Source organism: Brassica napus, chromosome C2, assembly GCF_020379485.1.
Source record: "Brassica napus cultivar Da-Ae chromosome C2, Da-Ae, whole genome shotgun sequence".
NCBI classification, from domain to species: domain Eukaryota; kingdom Viridiplantae; phylum Streptophyta; class Magnoliopsida; order Brassicales; family Brassicaceae; genus Brassica; species Brassica napus.
In genome coordinates this window covers 31,301,018-31,326,964 of record NC_063445.1, presented here as the reverse complement: position 1 = coordinate 31,326,964, position 25,947 = coordinate 31,301,018, and the positions used below count along the sequence as shown (strand labels likewise).

The window sequence follows — 25,947 nt, the reverse complement described above, 5'->3', positions numbered from 1 at the left end:
TCTCTCTCTCTCTCTCTCTCTCTCTCTCTCTCTCTCTCTCTCTCTCTCTCTCTCTCTCTCTCTCCCTCCCAGACCCTAGCTCAATGTCACTCTCTCTTCTCTTTGCTGCGACTCTTCAAAGCTTTCACTTCGGCGATACTCTGATGATCTCACTCACCTCTTAGCCAGCTTCTGACTCTTCCAAACCTAACCGCAGTTACAATATATTCTCTGGCTCTTCTTCTTTCTTTCGATAGCCTCTGTTTCTAAGACTAAAACTCCTTGATCCTTTCAACCGACTAACCTTTCTGTAGGTCTTTGATATCACTCAAACTATCTAAGGAGTGAATTACTCTCTCAAATAAGAGCTTCAGTTGTAGTATTTAGGGATCGAATCCACAAGGAGCTAGAGAACATAATAAATCTCACTACAAGAAATAAGGGTAGTAATAGCGGACGGAAAACGCTATGAGTTAATAGCGTTTATTTGTCCTTTCTGACAGCGCTCGTTATAATAGGTCCGACACTTTTAATAGCAGTTTTTTTATGCTATAGTTAACTATACAACGATAGCGTTAGTTTGTGTGCAATTGTTAATATTTATAATAACATGATACAACAGTTATTAAAACTAATTAATTTAATTTTTCCAATAGAAAAAATAGCAAATGTTTCGTGTTATTAATTTGTTTTTAATTATCTGAAAATTTATTAAAAATATAATTCATAATTCAATATTAAATAGAAAATTAATTGAAAATTTAAAATCAAAATTTTATTTATTAATTGAAATCAGTATACAAATAACTAAAGAACAAATTAAACCATAAACAAATTAAAACATTAAACCAAAACAAAATTAGCCAAAACATAATTAACCTAAAGCTAAACTAAGCCTCCTATCGAGTCCTCTGCAGCATACATCAGAGTTTCTCTGTCGCCTTGTATGTTCGATACATGGTAGTACCATGATGGTACATGTACTTGTCAATCTTCTTTGACTCTCGGTATTTCTTCAGGACAGTGGATTTTGGTTGGCTTCCTGATGATGAAACCATCCTTCACAAGCTTCTGTTCTGGCCTGTAGTTTTTTTCAAAAACAAAGCAACATCCTTTTTAGAAAATAAGAGATTAATATCCATTCTTTAAGCAATACAGTGATCAACAACAACTCAGTAGGAACTCAGGCAAATAAAAATGATGGTAAGAGACAAATTCAGTGGTTACCTACCATTACTTGTACAAGGCGCTGAATCCAAAACCAGACTTTCAGATTTTCTTGAGCAACAAAAAGCAAGTTTTCCTGTGGATGTGACTGCGAAGTAGGGATCATACAGCAACACACAGCAGTAAGAAGTTCAAAAGAAAACAAACAATCAACTTGCCAACAGAGACAGACTCGAAACGAAATTCAAATCTTAATAAATCAGATTGATAATCAGAAACAAGTTGATAATCAGAAACAGAAACAATAGAAAAGAAGCGATCAATCTTAGACTTTAACAGAAACAGATCAAAACGAAAATCAAATCCACACTTCTCAGATCAATTTCGAATTCAACCAAAGACAAGTATAAATCAAAACTTGAGCAATACAGAACAGATTAATCAAATCAGACTTGTTCAAAATTTCGATTTTAGTCTCAGACTTAGATTCAATAACCAAAATAGAAAAAAAAAATCAGATTCAACACAATAGAAACAGATCGATCGTCCTCAATTATAATCAGATCCAAATCGTCAAAACAAATCAGATTTTTTTTTAACAGCAAATCGACAGCAAGTATATGAAGAGTTTAAACACAGTACAAAATCAGAGAACCTTAATCTATCAGATTTCGACAACCACAACACAGATCTATCAGTTCTTAGCATGAATATGAAGAGATATATCGAAAATCAGAGAGTTTAGAGAAAGAAGAAGAGAAGAAGATAAGGAGGCTGACGAGGAAGAAGAATAGAAGGAGGCCGACGAGAAAGAAGAAGAGAAGGAGGCCGAGGTTTGCTAGGGCTTCGAGCACAGCTTACCCAGTCGCCTCTTTCTCTTTTTTTTTGACCTCTGTCTCTCTCGAACGCGATCTGTTCTCAGAAAATAATTGGAAAAAAAAAAACAAATCTCAAGCGTTGATTCAGTATGATCTAACGGTGCAGAGGGTGATCCGCGCATAATCAATAGAAAACAAAGGTGAAGATAGATAGGAGATTGATTTTGGACCTTTGATTTAAAAATCAATCAATGGCTCAAAAAAAAATAGTACAATTTATCTTCTTTTTTATTTATAATTATTGTAAAATTATTTAAACTTTAAATAATTTGATATCATAATTTAAAACTTTTAATCCGTATTTTGTATTTAAATTTTCAAATTGTGTGATTGATTAAAAATTAAGATTTAATGTTTTATGTGATATAAGTCAATATGAGGTATGTGGTTTGGAGTTTAGAGATTGAAGTTATATTATGAATATATTGATTTTATTTAGATTTTATAGTTTGTATAACTTCATAATTTAGTATAAAAAGGTGTTATAAATTTAAAATGTTATGATTTAATACTTTTTGTATAGAGTTTGAAATATGATATAGGGTTTGGAGTATAAGTAGGGCTATGGATATATGTAGGTTTTGTATTATAATGTTTAAACTTGAATATTTCTGTATGATATATAATCTGAGTGTTTGGATTAAAATGTTTAAAGTTGAAGATATACGTATAAAATGAAATTCAAGATATAGGATTTGAAATATGTAGTTAGGGTTTAGGGCATGTTTAGGGTTTAGAACTTAAGGTAATTTTTTTGTTTTTTCTAATTTATTATTAGTGTTGGATTTTCTCTTTATCATATTAAGATAAAAAAAGTTTTTTTTGTTGCTTTTAAAATCATTAATAAATATAATTCACTGTAATAACACAAGTAAATCACCAATAAATATAATTTTGATGTGATGTAGAGATTTGATATAACATAATCTTTATTTTATTATGATATTTCAAATTTATTGAACAATCATAAAAAAATGTTCTTTATAAATCAAATTTTTAAGATTTAGTGTTTGAGGTTTAGAATTTAGATTTATGATTAGATTTTGGATTTGATTTGAGGTTAAATTTTGGGTTTATGGTTTGAAATTTGATATAAGGTTTGGAATTAAGTTTTGGGGTTTAGTGTTTAGGATATACACCTCTAAAAATATTATATATAAAAATATTTTTTTTATCAAAACTCAAATTATCATTTTTATCCTTTTTAGGGTATATTTAAGATTAATAAATAAAATTTACTCTAATAAAACACAACTAAAGCATAGAATACCTTAAGTTTTTTCATTAAAGATTCAAAACACACAAAATCAATCCATGAAACACAGGAACTCATTGCAAAATACAACAGATAAACTCGGTGATGAAATCTGGTAATGTTATCCTTGTTGCTATAGTGAAGTATGCATAGAACCCATGACCAAGAGGCTCTTTTTCAGGACAGTCTTCAAGGTCCAGCCCTTCTATCTATATACATTTACACCATTGCTATGTTACACACAACAATGTTACACACAACAATACAATCACAAGCTTGTTCTTTGAGGTTGCAGAATAAAACTACTTACCAGCTGAAACTCATCCATTGAAATGGATTGTTATGCAGAGAAAGATTTTACAGACTCTTGCAATCTTTCAGCAATCCATCTTTGCAGAGTGATGCATGGAGCTCTTCAATGACGTTATTTGCAAGGCTATCCCAAATCAACTCACCCACTGCAAAAACTAATAACCATAATGAAACCGACATCTAAGAAATAAACACAGCACATAATATCAACCGCTTCAAACGTTTCCAAGATATCTAAGGAAAGTAACAAGTTCTACAAGAAACAGACACTAAGAAATAAACACAAGACATAATCATTGCAGGTTTTTGATTTTAAAAAAAGAACAGTTTTGATGAAAAGTTTACACTATCAGAAAGACAGAAACTGATCAAATGAAACTCGGATCCTATACAGCTCAGATTAATTTCGAAATTGTCTTAAACTTAACAGAATCATATTAATCATTCTACATAAGCAAACAAAGCTCTGAGACATGAAAAAAAAACTCGAAAGTGTCAAACTTCTGTTTATTGGTGACCAATCACACGCAAAGGGTAAAGGGCTGACCTTTGGCCTGAAGAAATGAGGAAGCTTGAGGAAGGAGGAGTGAGTATGGTAACGCGAATTCATCTTCTTTCTTGAGAACAATCATCGAGCTCGAATTGACGCCACCACCGGAGAAGGGAGAGAATGAGAGTGAGGTGTTGGCAGTGACTATAGCATCCTAGCAGCGGCGAGGCGGAAATCTCTAGTTGCTCACGACCCACCTTCCTGTAAAATCAAAACAAAATCAGAGAGAGAGAGAGATGGCGGATGAGAGGGATGGAGATGGTGGTGATGAGCGACGGTTTCAAAAAGAGTGTGGTGGTGAAGCTTCAATCGACAGTGGCTAGAGATCAAATCTGAGAATTTGAGGAAAGCCAAGCAGATTGAATCTGAGACTACTTTGTTTTCTTCGTACGGAGAACAAAGAGAAATGAAAGAAAATAAAAATAAAAATTAAACTATTTTGTTTATAAGTCAAAGAAAGAAAGACTAAAGTAGAAAAGAATACTTATTTTTTGATTAAATTAGAGATATTTTACTTTACGATAGCATTTAATTTTGAATCGTTAAAACGCCTACATTTAGCAAATTAACGCGGTTAAATTTTTTATTTTCCCGCGATAACAAATATAGCGTTTTAAATTGATAAACGCTATAAAAAAGTCAAGTATTGATATACAATAGTAAAATTATCATAAACGCTATAATATGATGCTATTAATACTCACATTTCCTGTAGTGTCTAATCAGAATTGTTAAGCTAGGTTGTTTAATGATTTAAATTTAAAGTTGCAAGTTTGTGAGCAAGTAATTGCTCGATTGATTGATTGGGGTTTTGGTACTTAAATCAAAATAGCTAGACTTAGGGTTTTTATTCAGGTAATCAGAATCATAATCCTACATATGCCTAATAAGCTGTATGCATGATATTATAGAGCTCAACACTTAATAACAAACCCTTAGGCTTTCGCTTTCTAGGTTTGTCTATTGACCAGTGTCGATCGATTATTCAATAGGAATATCGATCGATACACTTATTGAAACGTCGACCGATTATTCGATAGGAATATCGATCGATGCTCTTGGTCAAGCGTTAATGCGCAGATTGAATATGCTCACTAAGCTTACTAGATCAGCTCTCGCTTATTCGAGCAAGTCTCAGCTCAGTTATGATGGATTCAGGGTGAGATGCAAGCTGTCGCTTATGTTTACAATTCGTAGGGCAAGTTCTAGGTAGCTAATCTAGAGACAGACATTAATGACAATCCTAATGATGAATATCACAACTTAGCAATCTATAGTTGGGGCTAATCCCTCATAACCTATTTAAACCCTAAAATCTAACAAGAGAACTACTCAGACATGGTCAAACAATTCATAACATCAATAAGGTATAAAAACTGCATTAGATAAATAGATAGATATCAATGGAGTTTCAATAACAAATCTCTTTGGATCTTTGGATCATAGAGGTGATTCAAGGAGCAGACGAAATCATAATAAAGCAAGAGAGGTATGCTCAAGGAATCCTATGTGACACAAAGATGGAAGCGTGTAACGCAACTCAAATTCCAATGGAGGTGAATTTGAAGATCTCAAAAGCTGAAGATGAACGAGAGATAGATGCTACCGAGTTCAGAAGAATCATAGGATGTTTGAGGTATCTGTTTCACACAAGACCCGACCTGTGTTACGCAGTAGGTGTTCTTAGCAGATACATGCACAATCCGAGAGACTCTCACGGACAAACCATCAAACACATATTGCGGTATGTGAAAGGAACAACAAACTTTGGTCTGTTCTTCAAGAGAGATGGGCCAAGGAGTGTTGTTGGTTATAGTGACAACAGTCACAACATTGATCTCGATGATGTGAGGAGCACGTTAGGACATGCATTCTACTACGGTTCATCACTAATCACTTGGACATCGCAGAAGCAGCAAATGGTTGCATTGTCATCATGCGAAGCATAGTTCATGGCAGCAACAGAAGCAGCGAAGCAAGCTATATGGATCAAGGAATTGTTGAGTGAGATACTAAGCAAATAAGGCGACAAGGTCAAGCTTAGGATCGACAACAAATCAGCCATTGCTCTAACGAAGAATCCAGTTTTCTATGGAAGGAGTAAACATGTACTCAAGAAGTATCACTTCATTCGTGAGTGTGTGGAGAATGGACAGATCGAAGTGGAGCATGTGCCGGGTGTTGAGCAGAAGGCCGACATCCTTACCAAGCCATTAGCAAGGATTATGTTCAAGCAAATGAGGAGCTTAATCGGAGTTCAAGAAATTGATCTCCCTAATTCAAGTTGGAATTAAGGGGGTGAATGTTGGATAATTTCAAGCTTGTGGAAACTTAACATATTATTAGATGTTTAATATGTTAAAATATACACAATAAAGAAACCTAGAAATAGGAAAATGAAGTTTTTATTTAGGTTAGGTTTGTGTTTTCCATATCCTACATGTTAAAAGGAATTGTCTTTCATATAAATATAGGTCTAATGGAAAAGTGTTCCAAAAGATCTAAGAAAGAAACATTGAGAGCTTTAATTTTGAGTAGTATCTAAAGCTAATAAGAAAAGTGGTCCTTGTTTCCTAACAGATTTATAATTCTTTGTTTCGTAGCAGATTTGACGATCGACTAGATTAAAGAAAGCTAGTCCTGACATAGCCTGATTTTGAAGATCCGCGCATTGAAATCATAGTTTTTAATATAAATAATTGCAACCCCAAACTAGTTTTGTTTTCTATTGCTTTTATCAGGGCTATTCCAGTATATGATGAGTGCATTTATAATAATTTGCATATGATATTGGTTCTTATGACATCAACAAGATCCCTAACTTAAATAATCTTTAACTTGTAATTCGGAACCTGACACGTACGGTCGCAAAGACTGACGGTTACAAGCAATTAACGAAACAAAAACTAACAAAGTAAATGAGAGGTAGTAGAAGTTTTCTTTTTTGGGGTAAAGTAAAAAAAAAAGAAAGATGAAAGATATACACATCTTTTGTGTTTCTTCTTCAAACTTATATATTGTAACTTGAAATTAAAATTTAAATCAAGCAAAGACAACAGTACCAAACAAACTGGACCATATGGGTTAGAGAGAGAGAGAGAGAGAGAGAGAGAGAGAGAGAGAGAGAGAGAGAGAGAGAGAGAGAGAGAGAGAGAGAGAGAGAGAGAGAGAGAGAGAGAGAGAGAGAGAGAGAGAGAGAGAGAGAGAGAGAGAGAGAGAGAGAGAGAGAGAGAGAGAGAGAGAGAGAGAGAGAGAGAGAGAGAGAGAGAGAGAGAGAGAGCGAGAGAGAGAGAGAGAGAGAGAGAGAGAGAGAGAGGGAGAGGGAGAGGGAGAGGGAGAGGGAGAGGGAGAGCTTTTGGAACTCCCCATTAGGTTAGAATGTACCATGGAACTTTGTCAGCTTAGCTAGAGATAGGCACAGAGAGTACAATTTCAAAACTTTATAATAAAAGGTAATTAGAGAAAATGGAGGTGAACATAAATGAAATTATCTGTCTAAAATTCTAAAGACTTCCCTTTCCTTTTATAGTTTTCGTCATCGCTTAAGTTCACAACCGAAGAAGACAATCCACCCATTTCTCCACGTGGCAACCTCCATGATGATTCATTATCTCTAATCACAACCGGAGAAGATGAAGAGTGCCCAGCAACACCCATTTCGGCACGTGCCTCCCCTGAAGAAGAAGACTCCTCTACGTCGAACCCAAACAGCCTTAGCTTCTTGGCCGTCCCCTCCTGCGGCGGCTGAGAAGGAGAAGAAGACGGCAACATCGCCAAGGACGAAGTCAAACTCGTCGTTGGAAAAACAGGACAGGAGTCATAAACGAACGGCTCAGATCTACCAAGATTCCACCGATGATGATGATCCAATGGTGATCCCGCGTAGTAACGCCCTCCAGTAACAGTTTTACCATAAGGTCCATAACCATACCCTAAAAACTGGTTATGATATAAAGATGGAAACCTCCCGTAATGCGGCATGGAATATTCTGTCACAGGATAATAACTAGCCGTTGGATAAGGAGGAGGCCCCAAGGTCGGGTAGTGATGATGATTAATGTTGTGTAAGAGATTTGTGTCTGATCTATTCCTCCAGTCGATGAACAATATGTTCCTTCGTTGCTCCGGTTCGTTGTCGTTGGGCACGTAGCCACGGTGGAACGAGACGGTGTCTCCGTTGTTGAGTTTCTTCTCTTTGACAAAACGGCTCCATCCTTTGGTCATCACGTAGCTCTGGCTACTGTTCCAATACGAGTAACGGAACCTCCACATCTTGCCGTTTTTGTCTTGGAAATCCAACAGCGTGCCGGTTTGATTGTCCTCTAACGGGAAGTAATTCTCTGCATGTTGCTTTGGAATCACGAGCCGGTTTAGTTTCCCGACGTCGCTTGGTGTAAGCACTTTCTCGAACATGGGCTCTCTCATCGCCGAGTTGAAGTTGTTGTTGTTGTTGTTGTCTGAACCACTAGCTCCGTTCTCTGCTGGTTCTTGGTGAGTGCTCGCCCTCGTTGACATATCTATCAAAAGTATCAAACTTTGTTATATGGATTCTTGAAATGACGATGTCCCAATATTTAGATCTTGAAAAAGTATCCAGCTTTCTTTTATGAAAGGGTTAATGAGAAGATTGACGACTAAATTCAGTTCAAGATCTTCAAAAAGTACCCGACCTTTTTGACAAGAGGATGAACCAATTCAAGATCTTTCAAAAAGTCATCAACCTTTTTCTATGGATCTGATGAGTGATTTTCTTGACAAGATGATGACCCAACACAAAATCCTTTAACATACATGAGATAATACTGATCAGAAACGAAATAAAACCATATCCACAATTGTAATAATAACGGGTATTAAACAATTCGATATATATCAAATCAGTGAATTGAAAATCAAAATGGAGAACAAATAGAACCCTAGAATCCAGAAGAAGACGGACGTACTCTTGGTGTTTGCTTCTTCTTAGATATTTTCGTTGACTCCAAAAATATTTTATAAAGCTGAAAATGAAATCAATGGTGTCTCAAGTTCAAGTTGGAGATCTCTCTTATTTTCTCTCACGTTCTCTCTCTAGATGACTTTAAAGTGTTGGGAAAAATAGTGGTTTAAGAGAATTTCTCGATGATAGATTGAAGATCACTTCCTAGAGAGAGTAAAAGGGCCCCATGAATGGTGTGGCTCGGGTAATGTGAAAGCTTCTTGTCCTTTTCAGTTTAGCTAGACTTGGGGTGACTCTAGCTATTTATATAGATATACAAATCTATACATATATTGTGTATATGTAAGGTAAGTGTATCAATGTTCTTAGAATATTTGCTCTCCTTTTGATATTATTATATATATATATATATATATTTTTTTTTTTTTTTGGAGAAATAGTATTTTTCTTTATTTCCCTCTTTATTCATTTCAGATCTTTTAATTTTAAGTTGTATTTATAATGTTTGTTTGCTGATTTCCTCTTGCCAGTTGTTTTTAGCTAATTAAATTAATTACTCATATATTATAACTAATTTGTGTGCATAAACATATAATACACTATAAAGTAACTTTGAAATATAAATTTACTAGATATTATTTGACTTATATTCTGACGCATGGAATAATTAATTATAACATTTAGATATATAATAAATAAAAATACTTTGAAAATAATAAGTATCAGATTATAAGATATACATGACTCCTTATAAATATAATTAATTTATAAATGTATATTAAAATATCTGAGATAACCATGAAAAATATTTAATGATAAATTCACAAGATAAAAATTAGTCCAAGTGAACTTTATATGAGATTTTGGAATGAATTCTTTAATATATACATCTTTAATTCAAATAAAACTTTGGAAACAATTGTTCTAGTATCACTGAGAACATACATTTTGCTACATTTTTTTATTTGTAAATAATATTGCATTTATAATAAATTAAAAATGTCAAAAAATTGGTAGTAATATTTATTATAAACGTGATATTATTTAAATTAAAGCAATTATAAAAAGGTTTTATTCTAGTTTAAGATACTCCCAAAAAATGTGATAGTAATTTAAATATTTAATGATTGTTTCAAGTTTAAATTAGAAAATACTCGGGTGATAACCATGTTTTGTCTACCGGGTGATAACCAATAAATTTATTTAGATATTTAGACTATAATGTTAACACGTGGCAGTCGAATATCTCAATTAAAACCATATATGTATTAATTTCTAAATTTGTCAAAAAGGTAATCACGTGTACCTTATTAAGATTTTTTTTTTCAACCTCTTAGTTATATTAAATGAGATGAAGAAATTGTATTATTCTGACTTTTTTTAGTAATTAGTATTACCTTTCCTGCTGAACAAGTCACATGGATTATCTTATTCATTTTTTTTATAACTTGGCTTGCTTATATAAATGCATGAAAAAAAAGAGTTTACAAGGCTTCTGCCTTTAGTTACTTACGGGCCTAGCCCAGTATATATCAAACCAAAATAAACCCATAAGTTAGAACCTAATAGTGTTTCTTTGTTGCCTCCTCAGCGGAGAATACGAAGTGATGGTGATCAGAGAAGAGCCCCTATGACGTGAAAAACCAAAGCTGCATCAGACAAGAGGACAACCGTGGATTAGTTGGCCGTAGGGAGGATAATTTGTTCCTGATTTGGTGATCAATCTGCTTGATCAGGGAGTCCATCGAGCGAAAAGTGTTTCTATGAAGTCTTGAGTTTCTCTCAGTCCAGAGAGAATAGATTGAAGCCTGCCAGCACCAGAGGGCAAGTTGAGTAGACAAGCTTTTGGCTGGGAGAGTCTGCATATTGAGAAGAGAGGCGGTCCAGTCACCTGTAGGTTGCAGGGAGCATCGAGCCGCAGTGGCACTCCAGACCCCAAAACTAAAAGGACAAGAGAATAGTAGGTGATCTCTACTTTCGGAGGCTGAGTTACAGAGGAGACAAGTTGGTGGCGTTTGAATTCCCCAGCTGATGAGCCTATCTCTTGTAGGACATCTGTTCAATACGAAAAGCCAAGTGAGGAAACAATGTCGAGGAATGCCTCTCTTGATTCAAACCGCAGAGAACCAATTAACTCTAGGTAGAGTGCCTCTCAACTCCTGATAGACCTGACTGCTTCTATAGTTATCCGATGAGTTGTTTCCAATCCGCCATTCATATTGATCTTCATGTTCCTGGAGTTCTATAGTAGTTAGGAAAGATGCGACCTCTACCTGATTTTCTGATCTTGCAGGAGGAAGAGCCCAAGCGATGTTACTATGAAGCGAAGCTAAAGAAGCCTTCCATGGGATTCCAAGATGTGAGGTCGCAGTTGCAGAGAGGTAGTTAGTCAGCTTCCCATAGGGGGACCAGTTGTCTGTCCAGAACCGAGTTCCTGTTCCATTGCCCACACGCAGATGAATCCAAGGGTAAATTGTGTCCCTCATCTTCAACAATTTTCTAGCCATCCAGGACATTGATTGGTTTGGTTTCATTGTCCAGAAGTTACTGATATCATCTTTTAATATTTCAGTTCGGAACCAAGCAACCCAGATGGAGCCTTGTTTGAAGAACATAAGCCAAATAAACTTTAAGCAAGCTGCCTTGTTCCAGGAGAGAAGGTCACGAATTCCTAAACCTCCTGATTCCTTAGGCTTCGTTACTTCCGACCATGCGACTCTTGCTGAATGGTGACCTTCCAAATTACCTTTCCACAGGTAGTACCCACAAAGGGAATTGATTCGCGCTACACAAGCTTTTGGAAGGATGAAAGCAGAGGACCAGAAGGTGGTGATTCCAGCAATAACCGTCTTGATGAGGAGTAGCCTACCAGCAAAAGAGAGAGTTTTCACTCTCCAAGAGGTAAATCTACTATTCACCTGTTGAATGAGAGGTTCACAGTTTTGTAGAGAGAGCTTCTTAGTGCAGAGGGGAACACCTAGGTAGCGAATAGGTAAAGAACCCCCATGCATTCCTGTAGAGGCTTGAATAGCTTCCACCTAGCTCTGGAGCCAAAAGGCCCGATGAAAAGAAACATGATTTCTGCATACTCACTGCTAGTCCAGACCGTAGCTCAAATTCTTTCAGAATCTGCAAAACCCTTTGTAGTGAAGCTAGGGAACCATCTAGGAATATCAGGAGATCGTCAGCAAAACAGAGGTGGGTTAGTTTAGTTCGAGAACACTGGTGATGATAGGAGAAGGAGCCTTCAGCCGCCTCTTTGTTTAGCATTTGGGATAGGCAGTTCATTACTACAACAAAAAGATATGGAGAGAGTGGGTCCCCTTGCCTTAATCCTCGTTTGCCTTTGAAGTAACCATTGACACACCCATTATAGGCTACCATATAGGACGGTGTGCAAATACAGACCTTTAGCCAAGTGAGAAGTGGTTCAGGAAGCTCCATTGCTCTGAGGCAGTTGAGTAGGAAGTCCCATGAGAGAGTGTCAAATGCCTTTGAAATGTCTACTTTGATTGTTATTCTCCTTACACCTTTGTTTTTGTGGTAACCGTTTACCAATTCTGCTGCTAGGGTGGTGTTCTCAACGAGAAGCTTGTCCTTTAAAAAAGCAGTTTGATTTGGAACGATGAGATCCACAAGAATAGGCTTCAGCCGTGACACCAGAAGATGAGAGATGACTTTGTAGATCGTGTTGAGGCAAGCTATCGGTCGAAACTCAGTAATTCTCGATGCTCCCAGGAATTTAGGGACCAGAGTAAGGATTGTGGAATTTGCAAATGTAGGCAGGAAGCAGTGCGAGAAGAAGTGCTTGACAGAAACAATGACTTCTTCTCCCAAGATGTCCCACGAGGCTTTGAAAAAGCAGAGGTAAGGCCGTCTGGACCTGAAGCTTTGTTAGGATTGAGTTTGAAAAACAGCTTTCTAATCTCTTCACCTGTTGGAATCGCAATCATGTTCTAGAGAAGAGCAGGTGCAACTCTGAAGTGAGATAGAGCATTGAACCAGTCAGGGTTCGAGCACAAAGAGTTTGTTGCTTGAGAGCGTTGGCCTAAGATGGAGAAGAAGTGGTTACCCGCATGGTCTCTCATTGCTATTGGATCAGAGATAACTTCTCCTGAGAGAAGGATGAACGATCTTATTGCATTGTAGCTTGCTCTAGTTTGACAGATTTGGAAGAAGTAGGTGGTATTTAGATCCCCCTCTACCAGCCAGTTGATGCGCGATTTCTGTCTGAAGAAGCATTCTTCAATTTCCCTTAAGAAAGACCACCTAGTATGGAGATCACGTTCTATTTGGAAGGTCTGCGCAGAGGGATTTTGCAGTGATTCAACCTGCGCAAGTTGCAACAAACAGTTAGTCTCTAGCACTCTTTTCTGAATATTAGAATAATTTTGTTTGTTTAGTGCTCTCAGATCCTTTTTTATGCATTTCAGCTTCCAACACAGGCTTGTGAGATTTGCTGCAGTGCTTCCGGCCCCAGCCCACGCCAGAGAGACCACTTGGAGAAAGGTCGGGTGTTTAGTCAAGTAGTTCAGAAATCTAAAAGGCTGGGTTCCTACTTTAGGGAGTTGAAATGCAAGGTCAGTAAGGCAAGGAGAATGGTCATAGGGCAAGGGAGGGAGGAAGGAGGCGAAAGCATTAGGGAAGATGGAGAGGATGTGGTTGTTTATGAGTAAACGGTCTAGTTTCTTAGCTATGGGGGAGACAGGGCAGGAATTGGTCCAGGTGTAAAGAGGTCCATTGAATCTGAGGTCGAAAACACCTAGTTGCTGGAGACTATCTCTGAATTCAGCCATTGGAGTAGTATATGTAGTTTAGAAGATGACTGGAATGTTCAGAGTGGTGCATATATATGTTATTAGGCATGGATTATCTCATTCATTCCTAATAACATATATATTGAGAAGAAAAATTTAGAGCCGAGATCGCTAATTAATCTTTATGTAAGAAAATATAACTAATATATCTGATTATTGAATTACTACAAAACTCAAATAGAAAGTAGGTATGGGTTTCTACGGGTGTCCATGTTTTGTGTTCCAAACTCCGAAGTTTTGCAATACATCAACATCAAATAACAACAAAGCATTTTAACATTAGGAAATATATGTACAAATCAATGCATGTATTGCACAAAAAAAAAAGTCAATGCATGTATGACTTTATGTAAGTTTTTAATAAGAAAACTCCATAAAAATATTTCATCTCAACTAACTTTTGTTAAGATCTATAATATTCATATTTTTGCTATCCAATTTAATATTCGACTAATCATGTTTGTTCATTTTAATAAACTAGTTTTTCAAATAGTTTTTATTTTAATACTCAAACTATATTTATTTAAATCAAAATATTAATAAATTTCAGTCAAAATTTAAAAAATCTATATAATTTAAAATCAAATCTTAAAAAGTTTCTAATTAATTTAAGTTTTCTTTAAAAAGTAACTAAATATTTGATGAAATTCTAATTTATAGAAAACTTAATTCTGAATGAAAAATAAATTAGTTTTAAGTTTCAGAAAAAAATATAATTTAAATTTAAAAATTAAATTAAAAATTTAAAGTTACCCATAATTTAGTTTCTTTTATCTCTTCATAAAATAAAAATAAAATTAGATTTTTAAAGATTGTTTTGTACTTTGGATAATCTTTGAATTTCGTTTGAAATTTAATGATATTTTGATTAAAATGTGCATAGTTTGAATATCAAAATGATAAAATTTTAAAAGTTAGTGTATTAAAATAAATAAAATGATTAGTTGAAGTATTAAACGAAAAAGCTTGTATATTAAAAAGTAGCAAAATTTAGTTGAGATACTTTATGAAAATTTCCATTTTAATAAATCCATGAATATTTAGAATAAGTATATTGCAGTCAAATATTAAATATTTCAGTTTATCTTTTGGTTTTCTAGTTTTCATTTACATGTTATTAAAATATTTTTTATATTTATTTATTTTGCAGCACTTAATCTGAAAATTTCTATACAAAATTTTAAAGATGTGAAGTATAATTAATCAAATCATAGTTTTTTTTTACTTGTGAAAAGATTACAGTCTTCATGCATATATAGTAATATACAGTATATGAAAATCATAATAAACATACTTTTATACAAAACAATTATTGTTATGCGGTGTTTTTCTCTGTCTATTTTAGTTACAGTATAAAGATTATGTAGGTGTACAATTAGGGGTGGCACAGAGCAGATATCCGTGATCCGCTCCGCTCCGTAGGGATAATTGATTTGTGATTCGATTCGATCTGTGATTTTTCAGATATCCAAAACACCAGATATCTGAAAAATCCTTATTTTTACCAGATATCTGATTCAGTCCATAAAAATAAAATTACAATAAAAAGTTAAAAAATTAAAAAAAAAGAAGAAAATCTGACATATAATATAATATTTCATTACAAAACTTTTAAAAACTACATACTCTTAAAAAATTTAATAACTAAATAATTAATCTTGTGAATAAAAATATTAAAAAACTTATATAGAGATATAAAATTATATAATATATATAATTATATACATATATATGTATATAGCAGATTGGATACCCGTTGTGAATATATTAGTATTTGTGATTTGCTCCGTCGTTGACGGATATTAAATTTTAGTATTTGCTTTGATTCACTAAGTTAAGGATATCCAAATTTTTCATATCGAATCAAAACGAATAACGAATCAAATCAAAATTTACAAATATTTTTCCCACCCCTAGTTACAATACAACAAGTGTTTCAGTTAAAAATAAAAAAATGTTTCAATTTTAAATTTTTTCACAGTTACGTGGGAATATTCAGTTTTGAAATTTTTTTTTATTATCTATGAGCCTGTATATATGTTTTAAACAATGACATCTCAAATTATTTCTGAACCTGTTAAAAAATATAAATAGTATATTTGAAGAAAAGATGGTATAGTTTTAAATTTTAGTAGTTTCATATATATATATAATTTTTAATTTGAAATTAAACCTTAAAGTTAGAAATACACTACAAGAAATATGAGTATCAGTAGCAGTTCGCGATAGCACGATTTCACAAACTGCTACCAAAAGTGTTAAAATCGGATCACAACTCTATTGTAGCATTAAAATCGCGCTAGTAAAAAATTTCATTAAGCGGGAACATGAAAACCAATACTTTAGCTGAAAAGTGATTTTAGAGTAAAACACTTGGCCAATTTTCAGCTTTTTTTTTTTGTTCTCACTCACGACACAAATTTTTTTTTTTTACTTGAATCGATCTACCTTCTTCTTCCATCTGCTTCAGTTGTAAACCTCAGACTAGTTTTTGTAAAAGATGAACGAACTGGGTTCTTCTCTAATCGAAAACACCATCGTCACCTTGTTCAAAATCGAAACTTAGGAACCCTAATCCGCCTTCTGTAATTACTCCTCCGCCTTCCTCTGTCGCTCTTCACCACCATCTTCTCTAGATTCACACTCTCATTCTCCCTCCTCCACTGGCTACGACAATTCGAGCTCGAGGATTGTTCTCAAGAAAGAAGATGAATTTGTGTTATCATATCCACTCCTCTGTCCTCAAGCTTCCCCATTTCTTCACTCCAAAGGTCTCTTCTTTCTCTATCCCTCTCTTTCGAGCAACCCCTTTACCCTCTGCGCGTGATTGGTCACCGATAAACAATCAAGTTTAACACTTTCGAGTTTTTTTCCATGTCTCAGAGCTTTATGGCGTCTCATCGGCGAGAATTGAGAGTGTTCAAAGTGGCAACAACCACAGAAGAGGCGTCTGGTAACATATAAGACAGCTCCAATATCTCTACCTGAAGGCTCGTGGAAACAGGTAGAGAGATCTTCTTGATTCTGTTAAAAGTTTGAAAGATTGAATCTTTCTTGTTTGTTTAGGTAGCTGGTGGAGTTACAGCTGCTGGTATGTATGCTGGATTTCGGGCGTCAGGGAAGAAGCCTAATCTTGCTCTTGTAACCTGTGATGTCGGTGCTGTAGCTGCAGGTCCAAATGCTAGCTATCTTTGTGGTGCTTAATATTTATTCAGTGGCAAATACGTTTCTGATTTTTTTTTTCTGTCAGGGGTGTTTACAATGAATGTGGTTGCTGCTCCTGTAGTTTACTGCAAGAAGGTTCTTGGTTCCTCTGAGGTAAGACTCTTTTCTTTTGGCTCAGCTTGATTGGAGAGAGTCAAGATTAAAACAATTGAGTGTTAACCCTCAAAGCATGAACACAGTCTATGGCTTATTTTTTCCATACACTAACAACTAAAGATGTGGGCCAAGAGTTTGTAGTGCTTGTACTAATCAGCACAGTCTGCTACTTCTTATTCCTTGAACATTTACTGGTAATGCTTGTTTTATTCTCCTGAGGTGTCCCAAAACACGGGCTCTAAATGTCATTGCAAAGATTACATGACATGACAAGGGTTCTTTATATGTTATGTAGGTTCGTGACTTGAAATCATAAGCTATCTTATCGCCATTTTCATTCACCTTAGGACGAAGCAGAGGTTTCGGGTTTGTGACTATGTCTTATGTCTGAAGTTGAGGCAGCTGCTCCGCAGTTTAATGGCTATGTAGGAATATACATATACTCTTAACAACACTTATTTCTCAGGCTCTAGAGAGTGTAGATAAAGCTCTTGTGTCTCGACTAGTAGTAAGAGTATGTGTAGCAGCTGAAGCAATGGAGAAAAGCCTGTGCCTCGACAATATCTTGGGATCGGTTGTTGTGTGAGCAAAAGGGCCAAGAGAACGTTTTCAGACCACATCCTCTCACTGCAGACCTTGGCCTATATACCAAATCGTATCATCACCAGCGGTAAGAGCAGGAGCTCTTACATTTTCACTCAACAAAAACGTAGGGGTATCAACCAGGGCGCCATGATTGTGTGGGAAGTGAGTTCTTCCTTCTCTCGCTCTCTCTCTCCTTTGTATTTCTAGCTGTATAAAGAGTGGCGTTGTGCTTGCGTTTGTTGGATTTTATGTCTGAGGATGTGACCTTTTGTGGTGTATTCGATGGTTGGTCCTCTCTGTCATCTTGTTGCTTGAGTGATAGATACATTGCCTGTGAAGTTGCAGTCTTTCTTTCATGTCTGAGATACATTGAACATTAACAAGATGCTTGTGTCTGGAAGTGAAGATGATAAGTGTAAGACTTGAAAAGATTCTATGTAAAATATATGTTTTATAAGTTTATTGAATATAATTTTGAGCTCAGTTCATGGACTTGGATCAAACCAAGGTTAAAAGTGATGAACTTTTGTTTTAAGGCAAGCGTAAAATGAAGAAGTAAACAAAATGTTTAAACCAAATATAATTTTGTAAACCAATTTTGGAACCGGTTAAAATTTTGTAAGCACATTCAGATTTATTAAAATTTTTTTTTTTGTTTTTTGTGGTTTTTGAAAAAAAAAAGCAAAACCCTAAACCCTAAACATGTTTTTAAACCCTAAATATGAGCTTTAAACTTCAGTCTTTTCATAATATAACTCTAAATCTTAAAACCGCAACCTAAATGCAATACTCTAAACCCCAAATTCCAACGGTATATACAAAGTCATGAATATAATCTCTACAGATAATATTATTAGGTTATTACTAAACTAAACCCTATTCCTTATATAAACTATAACTTTATTTGTTTTATTTTCAAATATCTATCTTAACCACTATTATATTATCACAAACCTTAAACCACATACTTTAAACTTAACTACAACTATATAAACTAATAGTCAATAATGGTAGTATTAATTAGAAGATTTTAAAATTTAAGTCGTAATTTAGTCTTTTTAATTTTAATCTATAAATTCCAAAACATAAATCTTAAACTAAATTAGAAATAACAAAACATAATTTTTTAAAAAATATTAAACTTTAAATCCTAAACTATAAGCAGAAACCTTTAATCTAAAATCTATACTTTAAATGTAAACTATAAACCTTAAACCCCAAAACTTAATCCCAAACCCCAAAACTTAATCCCAAACCTTATTCTCCAAACTCTAAATATACTTCAAACTTAAAACTTTAGATATAAACTTTAAACTTTATATCATAAATCTAAACTTTGAATCTAAACTATATTTTTGGAAACTTAACTATGAACTTTAGTATTAAACCCCAAATCCTATCCCCTGACCCCCAAACTCTACTCCCAAAACCCAAACCATATTCCCAAAAATTCAACAAACATCAAATCTAAATCTTAATAACAAACCTTTATATACAACTCTAACCCTTATACTTTCAAAACTCTAAATCCCTAAATCATAAAGAATTATAATAGAAAGTTTAAATTTAAATTCAAGTATATATATATATATATATATATATATTATTTTTTTTTGTCACAGATTCAAGTATATTCTAAGACTCAAATTATATACTTATTCAGAATATAACCATCAAAAACTTGTAATTATTCAACATGTCTAAGCTTTTATTTAGAATCTCGAAATTTAAATTGCAATTTTTATTACTTTCTATAGATTATGCACTTTAATAATAAAACTAAACAACATGATAATCAAAACACAAAAGAAACACTAAAAGTAAGTGTCAATCCGTAAACTTCTTTCTCATTGGTTGAGAAGGGCAGAGATTACCGGTTATTATATCACAGCCGTCTATCTCACCTCCTTTTACATTATTCTTCTTCTTTTTAATAGCAATCCTAGTGATTCTTTTCTATTGGCTTATACAAGAAAGTGGGGATAACTTCTTTTTGTAATCTTAACCGTTGATGAATTTAATCTAAGGGACATAAACATTTGCTTCTTTTTTTTAATGGGTTTTCTCTCTCTCGATCTCTGCTCCTCTCATCTTCTACCGAAAACCTGAAAGAAAAATCTCTACTCTAATCAAGAAACCACCTCTGAATCGTCGAGTTTGAGTCTTACACCGTTTGAATTCGAACCTTTCTTTGTAAAGTTCTGAGCTTTACTCATGGCAGCTTATGCTCGTACCTTCGCCTCGTTGACCCATCTCCAGCAAACCTTCTCGCCGCCGATACCTCTTCTCCGACGACATCACAGCGCCAAACCCACTTCCCGAATCACCTACAATAAATTCGTAGCTCCATCTTTTCTCCTACTCTGGAATAAACCCTCCATCTTTTACGAAGGACTCCACTTCTCACCTCGTTGGTTCATGTCTCGAGCCCAAGAGAATCTCCAATCAAAACAGAATCTGACATCGACTAAGCCATCGAGTAAGTTCCTCATCGGGGCTCCAATTAGGGTTTAGATTCGTAATCTCTAGTCCGTCCTTTTGATCGATTTGGTCCTTTTGATTCATTTTTTAGAGGTAGTGAATGATGATGAAGAGGTTCTCGTAATATCTCTCTCTCTCTCTCTCTCTCTCTTGATTCTGATTTCGGCTCTTTTTTTGGTAAATGAAGTTGATTAAAAGAATTTTCCATGAAAGTTTGAATCTTTTTCTGTTTATGTTTTGAAAACTGGGTTTCAGGGATAAGCAGAAGATGAAGAAGATGAAGAACATCAGCAGACAGAGAGAAGAGGCGGAAGCAGAAGAATAAGCAACGACGGAGGAGTTTCATAGATGGAGGTTGTGGCGGCGGAGGAGGCAGAGCGAGGGAGACGTGCGGAGGAGGCGGTGCGAAGGAGTTATAGGGATATTTTTGGTTTTTTTTTGTTAGATTTAGATTTTAAACCCGGTTTAGTTTTTGGTACATTATAGTGCTTTTTGCATATTTCTAGTCTGGTTACAATTACTAAAAATTCTATTTTTTAATTTTTTTTTTTACAATATTTTCCAATTCTATATCCCATAAAAAAACAAAATTAGTAAATCAAACCGAAAAATGTGTCAATATAGAAAATATTAGCTATTCAGTATTACCTAGAATATAAACGTCATAGCACAAGTAAAACGCTGTATTATAATATTCAATGGCACAAAAAAATTGCTATTAAATGTTCAAAAATCCAAAAAAAAACTGAGTTACAAAAAGGTATTCTATGACAAAAAACAAATGTCATAACAAAATATTTTACGGCACACGAAAAGTGCCACATAAAATATTTAAATAGCGAAAAGAAATCGCTATAAATATGTATAATATAACACAGGACCAACGCTATAATATCTGTATATTGTTACAGCACGCGAAAAACGCTACGCTAGGGGGGGGGGGGGGTCTATTATAGCTGCGGCTGTCACGGCGTTCTTCGAAACGCTATGAAAACGATATGATAGCGTTTATCGGGTGCTATTAATACCGATATTTCTTGTAGTGATATAATAAAAATTAAATGTTTTCATTTTAATTTACAGATTTTTTTAAAAAAAATTAAAATTTGAGATTGTGTTCAACCCTTCCACTTTTCCATAGTGTCTCTGATAAGAAACATATTGTACTCTGATTGCCCCCTGTCAATGGGGCTCCACGTCCTTTCTTTCGGCCGTAGGGTCTTACCACCTAGTCGACAGCCGTACGTTAGTTGTTCGAAGGTTAAAAAAAATTATTTACTAATTCTGCAATCGACACATGATTTTTTATGTTTTAGCTTCATTTAGATGAAACAAATAACTTTTCGATAAGTGACCCATTCTTTTCTATCTCAAGCACGCTTAACCATGAAAAGATAAATGCACTTTGGTGACATAGGTAGTTAAATTAATTCTTTTAAGCCTTTCAACATACACTACTACATATCACAAATCGAAATATTACAATTACCTCTTTCAGAACGCAACGTCCTCGTTGCTATTCAAGATCATCATCTATGTTAGTGTGAGTCCACACAAATACATGATTATACACTCATCTAAGTCCGATTCTGATACCACTTGTAACTCCCAGACCATCACGCTAGTGGGCTCCACGCCTGCTCTCTCGTCCCGTTAGGCCCACCACCGGTCGACGGCAATGCTTTAATTTTTCAGAGGTTTGGAATTTTTTTTACAGATCCTTCAGTCGCTACATGATCTTTTTTTTTGCTTTGGTCTTATTCACACGAAATCGTGAACACTTAAGTTACCAATTCTTTCACTATTATAGTTCAAACACATTTAACTTTGAAATTCTTTTCCATAACTAATCTGTCGAAAAGTGATTCACAACATCGTGTGAATGAGATCAGAACAAAAAAAAAAAAAAAACATGTAATGGTTATAAGGTCACAGGCTTTTGAAAAATCAACTTACCAACCTTTAACTGGATGGTGAAATCCATAGACCTAGGGTAAGCAGATATAGAGACCTATGGGAAGGACTAAGGAGCGTGGATTTGTTATTTGGTTTGTAATATTCGAATCGTTAATGGTTAAGTGATCACACCTCTTGTTGTCTTGGACCGAGCATAATGGACATATAAATTTATCCAGTATATAGTGCACCGACCATGCCGCCTGTTATGTTACTGTTATGATACTATAGGTGGTTAGTTACAGTATTTGCGGTGTTTTATGGTTACCGTGTACGAATTGTACTTTTTAATTATAGATCTAAAGGCTAAGCTTTATTTTATAAAACTATCAATTAAAGTAATTCAACAATATACTATATTATATGGATTTGAACTCCAATGTAATATAGTGACAACACTAATTAATACAAATCACTAGATGTATATATATATATATATATTGGTTTGTAACATGTTAGAAACTCAGTTTTATTACATCTTACTATTAAAATTTATAAATTAAGTTTTCAAGGTTTAAAATTTTAAAATTTTAAAATTTACAAATTTAATAAAAACTAATTGTATTGATCACCATTTTACCAATCATTCACAATGTATAGGTTGAAATTAACGGATTTATTGCAATGTTTTACTTGATCTAAAAAAATTCCAGATTCTAGTAAACCATCATGATCAATATATGTTAAGCCATTGATTCAAAAAGGCAAATTAAGTTACAAGAAAGAGAGCAAACCTTGGTATATTTTTGCTAGAATTCGTTTAACTAATCATATATTTAGGAATCTCAGAAGATATTAACGGCTGCAAATGCAAGCTCTTTGTTTTTCTCAAGAAAAAATTAATGCACAGAGTGAATGGATGGACGGAAAAATGGCTATTAAAAGGAGCGAAGGAAGTCTTAATCAAATCTATATTGCTAGCTCTTTCGACATATTTAATGTATAGCTTCTTGCTACCACTAGAGATATGTGAAAACCTCGCAAGTGCAATTGCACAATTCTGGTGGAGCTCAAATCCACCAAAGATTCACTGGGCAAAATGGAAAAATCTATGTTTACAAAGAAAGGATGGCGGGATTGGTTTCCGTATGACCCATGAGTTCAGTCTGGTTTTGCTAGCAAAACAACTATGGAGACTAGTTTCGTACTCTGATTCGTTAGTGACTCGAGTTGAGGGGAAGATACTACAGAATGAGTTTGCCTTTACGAACAATCTATGTAAACAGTCAATCCGATGTGTGGACCAGTATTTCAGCGGCACGAAAACTACTGCTATTGGGGACCAGACAAAAGATACATTCTGGATATGAGGTCAAGGTGTGGGAGGACCCTTGGATCCTTACTGCACCATCTAGGCCGGTTTGTCCTTCTGGTCCAGTATTGCACCCGGACATGAGAGTTAGCGAACTTATTAATCAAAAATCGAAGGAATGGGATGTTGGAATACTGGAGGATTATGTTACCCCTGATGATATACCTCTCATAAGAAGTTTGACCATGAGCTCAACTCATCGCCGTGATACATTCTGCTAGAACTACACTAGGAATGGCCAGTACACAGTTAAATCTAGAACGGGTAGCTCGGAACTTATTGAGGACTGAGGAAGAGATGGAGGCACTGGAGCCCAGTATAACCAAACTCCAAACCTTTGCTTGGAAAGTAAAAGCACCTCAAAAGATATGTCATCTTATGTGGCAACTGATAACATGTGGTTGTAACGAAGAACCTGAACCGCCATAATATGAGATGCGATAAATATTACCCAAGATGTGGGGAACCTGAAGAAATTGTTACTAATGCAATATTTGAATGCCCTACAGCTATGCAAGTGTGGTCCATATTTGGAAGGCATGGAATGATAAATTCTTTAGAAGGATTGACAGAGATCCCTTGGAGTTAGTCCGATATGCAGAAAGTGAATGCCAAGTCTGGTTTAATGCAAATGAGATGGTCACCCCACTCCACAAGAGCACAATAGCGAGGAACTCCAGGTCATAAGTATGGATAATATATGTATGGTGGATGGTTCATGGACTTCCACATAACAGTTCAGTGGTTGTGGTTTGGTTTGGAAGGATAGTCTTGGAAAGATTCAGTTCATGGGAACGCGAAACTTAAGGATGTGAGAGACTGCTTTACATTCGAGAGTAGAAACACTTCGATGTGCAATGGAGAGCATGCTAAAACATTCGTCATGTCAGCACTTTGGAATAGATTGGAAGGATCTGATCGCGAAGTTAAAGGAGCCTTAAGCTTAGCCAAGTTTTGCAACAAAATCGGAGGCTATAAAGACGATGCATATATGTTTTCCAGACTTCAAGATATCTCATATCTCAAGGTCACATTATGGAATTTTGGATTCTTTAGCTAAGATTGAGAAATCTTTTCATATAGAACTTTGTTACATTGGTTGTTCTATTCCGGTCTGGTTACTCAGACCACCTCAAGTTTGAGTAATAGAATAGCCGTTCATTGTCAAAAAAAATTGTTTGAATAGACAATAAGAATTCCAGTGACGCAATTAGGATTCTACTATATATTACTAATAAGTTATATATGTTGGTATGTAGGGATTCATCTACTTATAACATTCTTTTCTTCTCCTTCTCTTTTTTTTCCTCATCAATTTTCTTCTTTCTTTCTCATGATATCATTCATTGCCCCCCCCCCTCCCTCCTCCCTTTAAATTAGGGGAATTGAGCTGTATAACTATCAAATAAATTATAATTCATTCTATGTCTAAATACCTTAATACGCCAATACACCATGCATCTTTATATAATAATACTAATATGCTCTCTTACACAACTGGTAAAACCTGTTAAAAAAAACTAAATTAATAATACTTTCCTAACACACATACATCGTGGCCTTTAGAGAATCACATACCTTGTAGAACGTGAGTGGTTTTTTCCCCATTTTTGATCTACTGTGTAACCACCAAAACCATTTCTAGAGTAGCTTTGCATAGGAGTGATATCACTCAAATTACCCTAAGGAGTGAATTACTCTTTCAAATAAGAGGTTCAGTTGTAGTAGTTAGGGATCGAATCCATAGAGAGCTAGGGAACCTAATAAATCTAATCATATTAGTTAAGCTAGGTTATTTAATGATTTAAATGTAAAGTTGCAGGTTTGTGAGCAAGTAATTGCTTAATTGATTGATTGAGGTTTTGGTACTTAAATGGAAATAGTTAGACTTAGGGTTTTTATTCAGGAAATCAGGATTATAATCCTACAGATGCCTAATAAGTTGTATGCATGATATTATAGAGCTCAACACTAAATAACAAACCCTTAGGCTTTCGCTTTCTAGGTTTGTCTATTGACCAGTGTCGATCGATTATTCTATAGGAATATCGATCGGTACACTTGTTGAAACGTCGACCGATTATTCGATGGGAATATCAATCGACGCTCTTGGTCAAGCGTTAATGCGCCGATTGAATATACTCACTAAGCTTCCTAGATCAGTTCTCGCCTATTCTAGCAATCTTAGCTCTGTTAGGATGGATTCAGTGTGAGATGCAAGTTGTCGCTCATGTCTACAACTCCTAGGGCAAGTTCTAGGTAGCTAATCTAGAAACATGCATTAATGACAATCCTAATGATGAATATCACAACTTATCAATCTATAGTTGGAGCTAATCCCTCATAACCTATTTAAACCCTAAAATCTAACAAGGGAACTACTCAAACATGGCCA

At 34.9% G+C, this 25,947-nt stretch overlaps 3 protein-coding genes and 2 long non-coding RNA genes across 9 annotated transcripts; 2 read left to right on the top strand and 3 right to left on the bottom strand.

Moving 5' to 3' along the window:
* Positions 1-739: 739 nt before the first annotated feature.
* Positions 740-4,581, bottom strand: LOC106390160. 3 transcript variants are annotated; one of them, XR_007319712.1, is made up of 4 exons: positions 4,139-4,581; positions 3,590-3,737; positions 1,211-3,509; positions 740-1,060 (listed from the first exon to the last, which is right to left on the bottom strand). It is a non-coding gene; the product is annotated as an uncharacterized LOC106390160 (long non-coding RNA). The 3 variants fall into 3 exon arrangements; XR_007319713.1 differs by having other exon boundaries at positions 1,211-3,488; positions 3,590-3,746; positions 4,139-4,580; XR_007319711.1 differs by having other exon boundaries at positions 1,211-3,488; positions 4,139-4,580.
* Positions 4,582-5,661: 1,080 nt separating this feature from the next.
* Positions 5,662-6,090, top strand: LOC106434881 (secreted RxLR effector protein 161-like). The gene has a single exon (XM_013875730.1). The coding sequence runs from the start codon at positions 5,662-5,664 to the stop codon at positions 6,088-6,090; it is 429 nt and encodes a 142-aa protein (XP_013731184.1).
* Positions 6,091-7,566: 1,476 nt separating this feature from the next.
* LOC106434886 (B3 domain-containing transcription factor NGA4) lies at positions 7,567-10,486 on the bottom strand. 3 transcript variants are annotated; one of them, XM_013875734.3, is made up of 3 exons: positions 9,085-9,485; positions 8,812-8,921; positions 7,567-8,658 (listed from the first exon to the last, which is right to left on the bottom strand). In XM_013875734.3, exon 3 carries the CDS (start codon positions 8,654-8,656, stop codon positions 7,637-7,639), a length of 1,020 nt encoding a protein of 339 aa, XP_013731188.1. In that variant the 5' UTR covers positions 8,657-8,658; positions 8,812-8,921; positions 9,085-9,485; the 3' UTR covers positions 7,567-7,636. The 3 variants fall into 3 exon arrangements, with proteins under 3 accessions (XP_013731188.1, XP_048604118.1, XP_048604117.1); XM_048748161.1 differs by lacking the exon at positions 8,812-8,921 and having other exon boundaries at positions 9,085-10,486; XM_048748160.1 differs by lacking the exon at positions 9,085-9,485 and having other exon boundaries at positions 8,812-9,057.
* Positions 10,487-13,036: 2,550 nt separating this feature from the next.
* LOC125582338 lies at positions 13,037-13,876 on the bottom strand. The gene has a single exon (XM_048748981.1). The coding sequence runs from the start codon at positions 13,874-13,876 to the stop codon at positions 13,037-13,039; it is 840 nt and encodes a 279-aa protein (XP_048604938.1).
* A 2,017-nt stretch (positions 13,877-15,893) lies between these two features.
* Positions 15,894-20,781, top strand: LOC125581929. Its single transcript, XR_007319709.1, has 3 exons — positions 15,894-17,412; positions 17,514-20,282; positions 20,540-20,781. It is a non-coding gene; the product is annotated as an uncharacterized LOC125581929 (long non-coding RNA).
* The last annotated feature ends 5,166 nt before the right edge of the window (positions 20,782-25,947 follow it).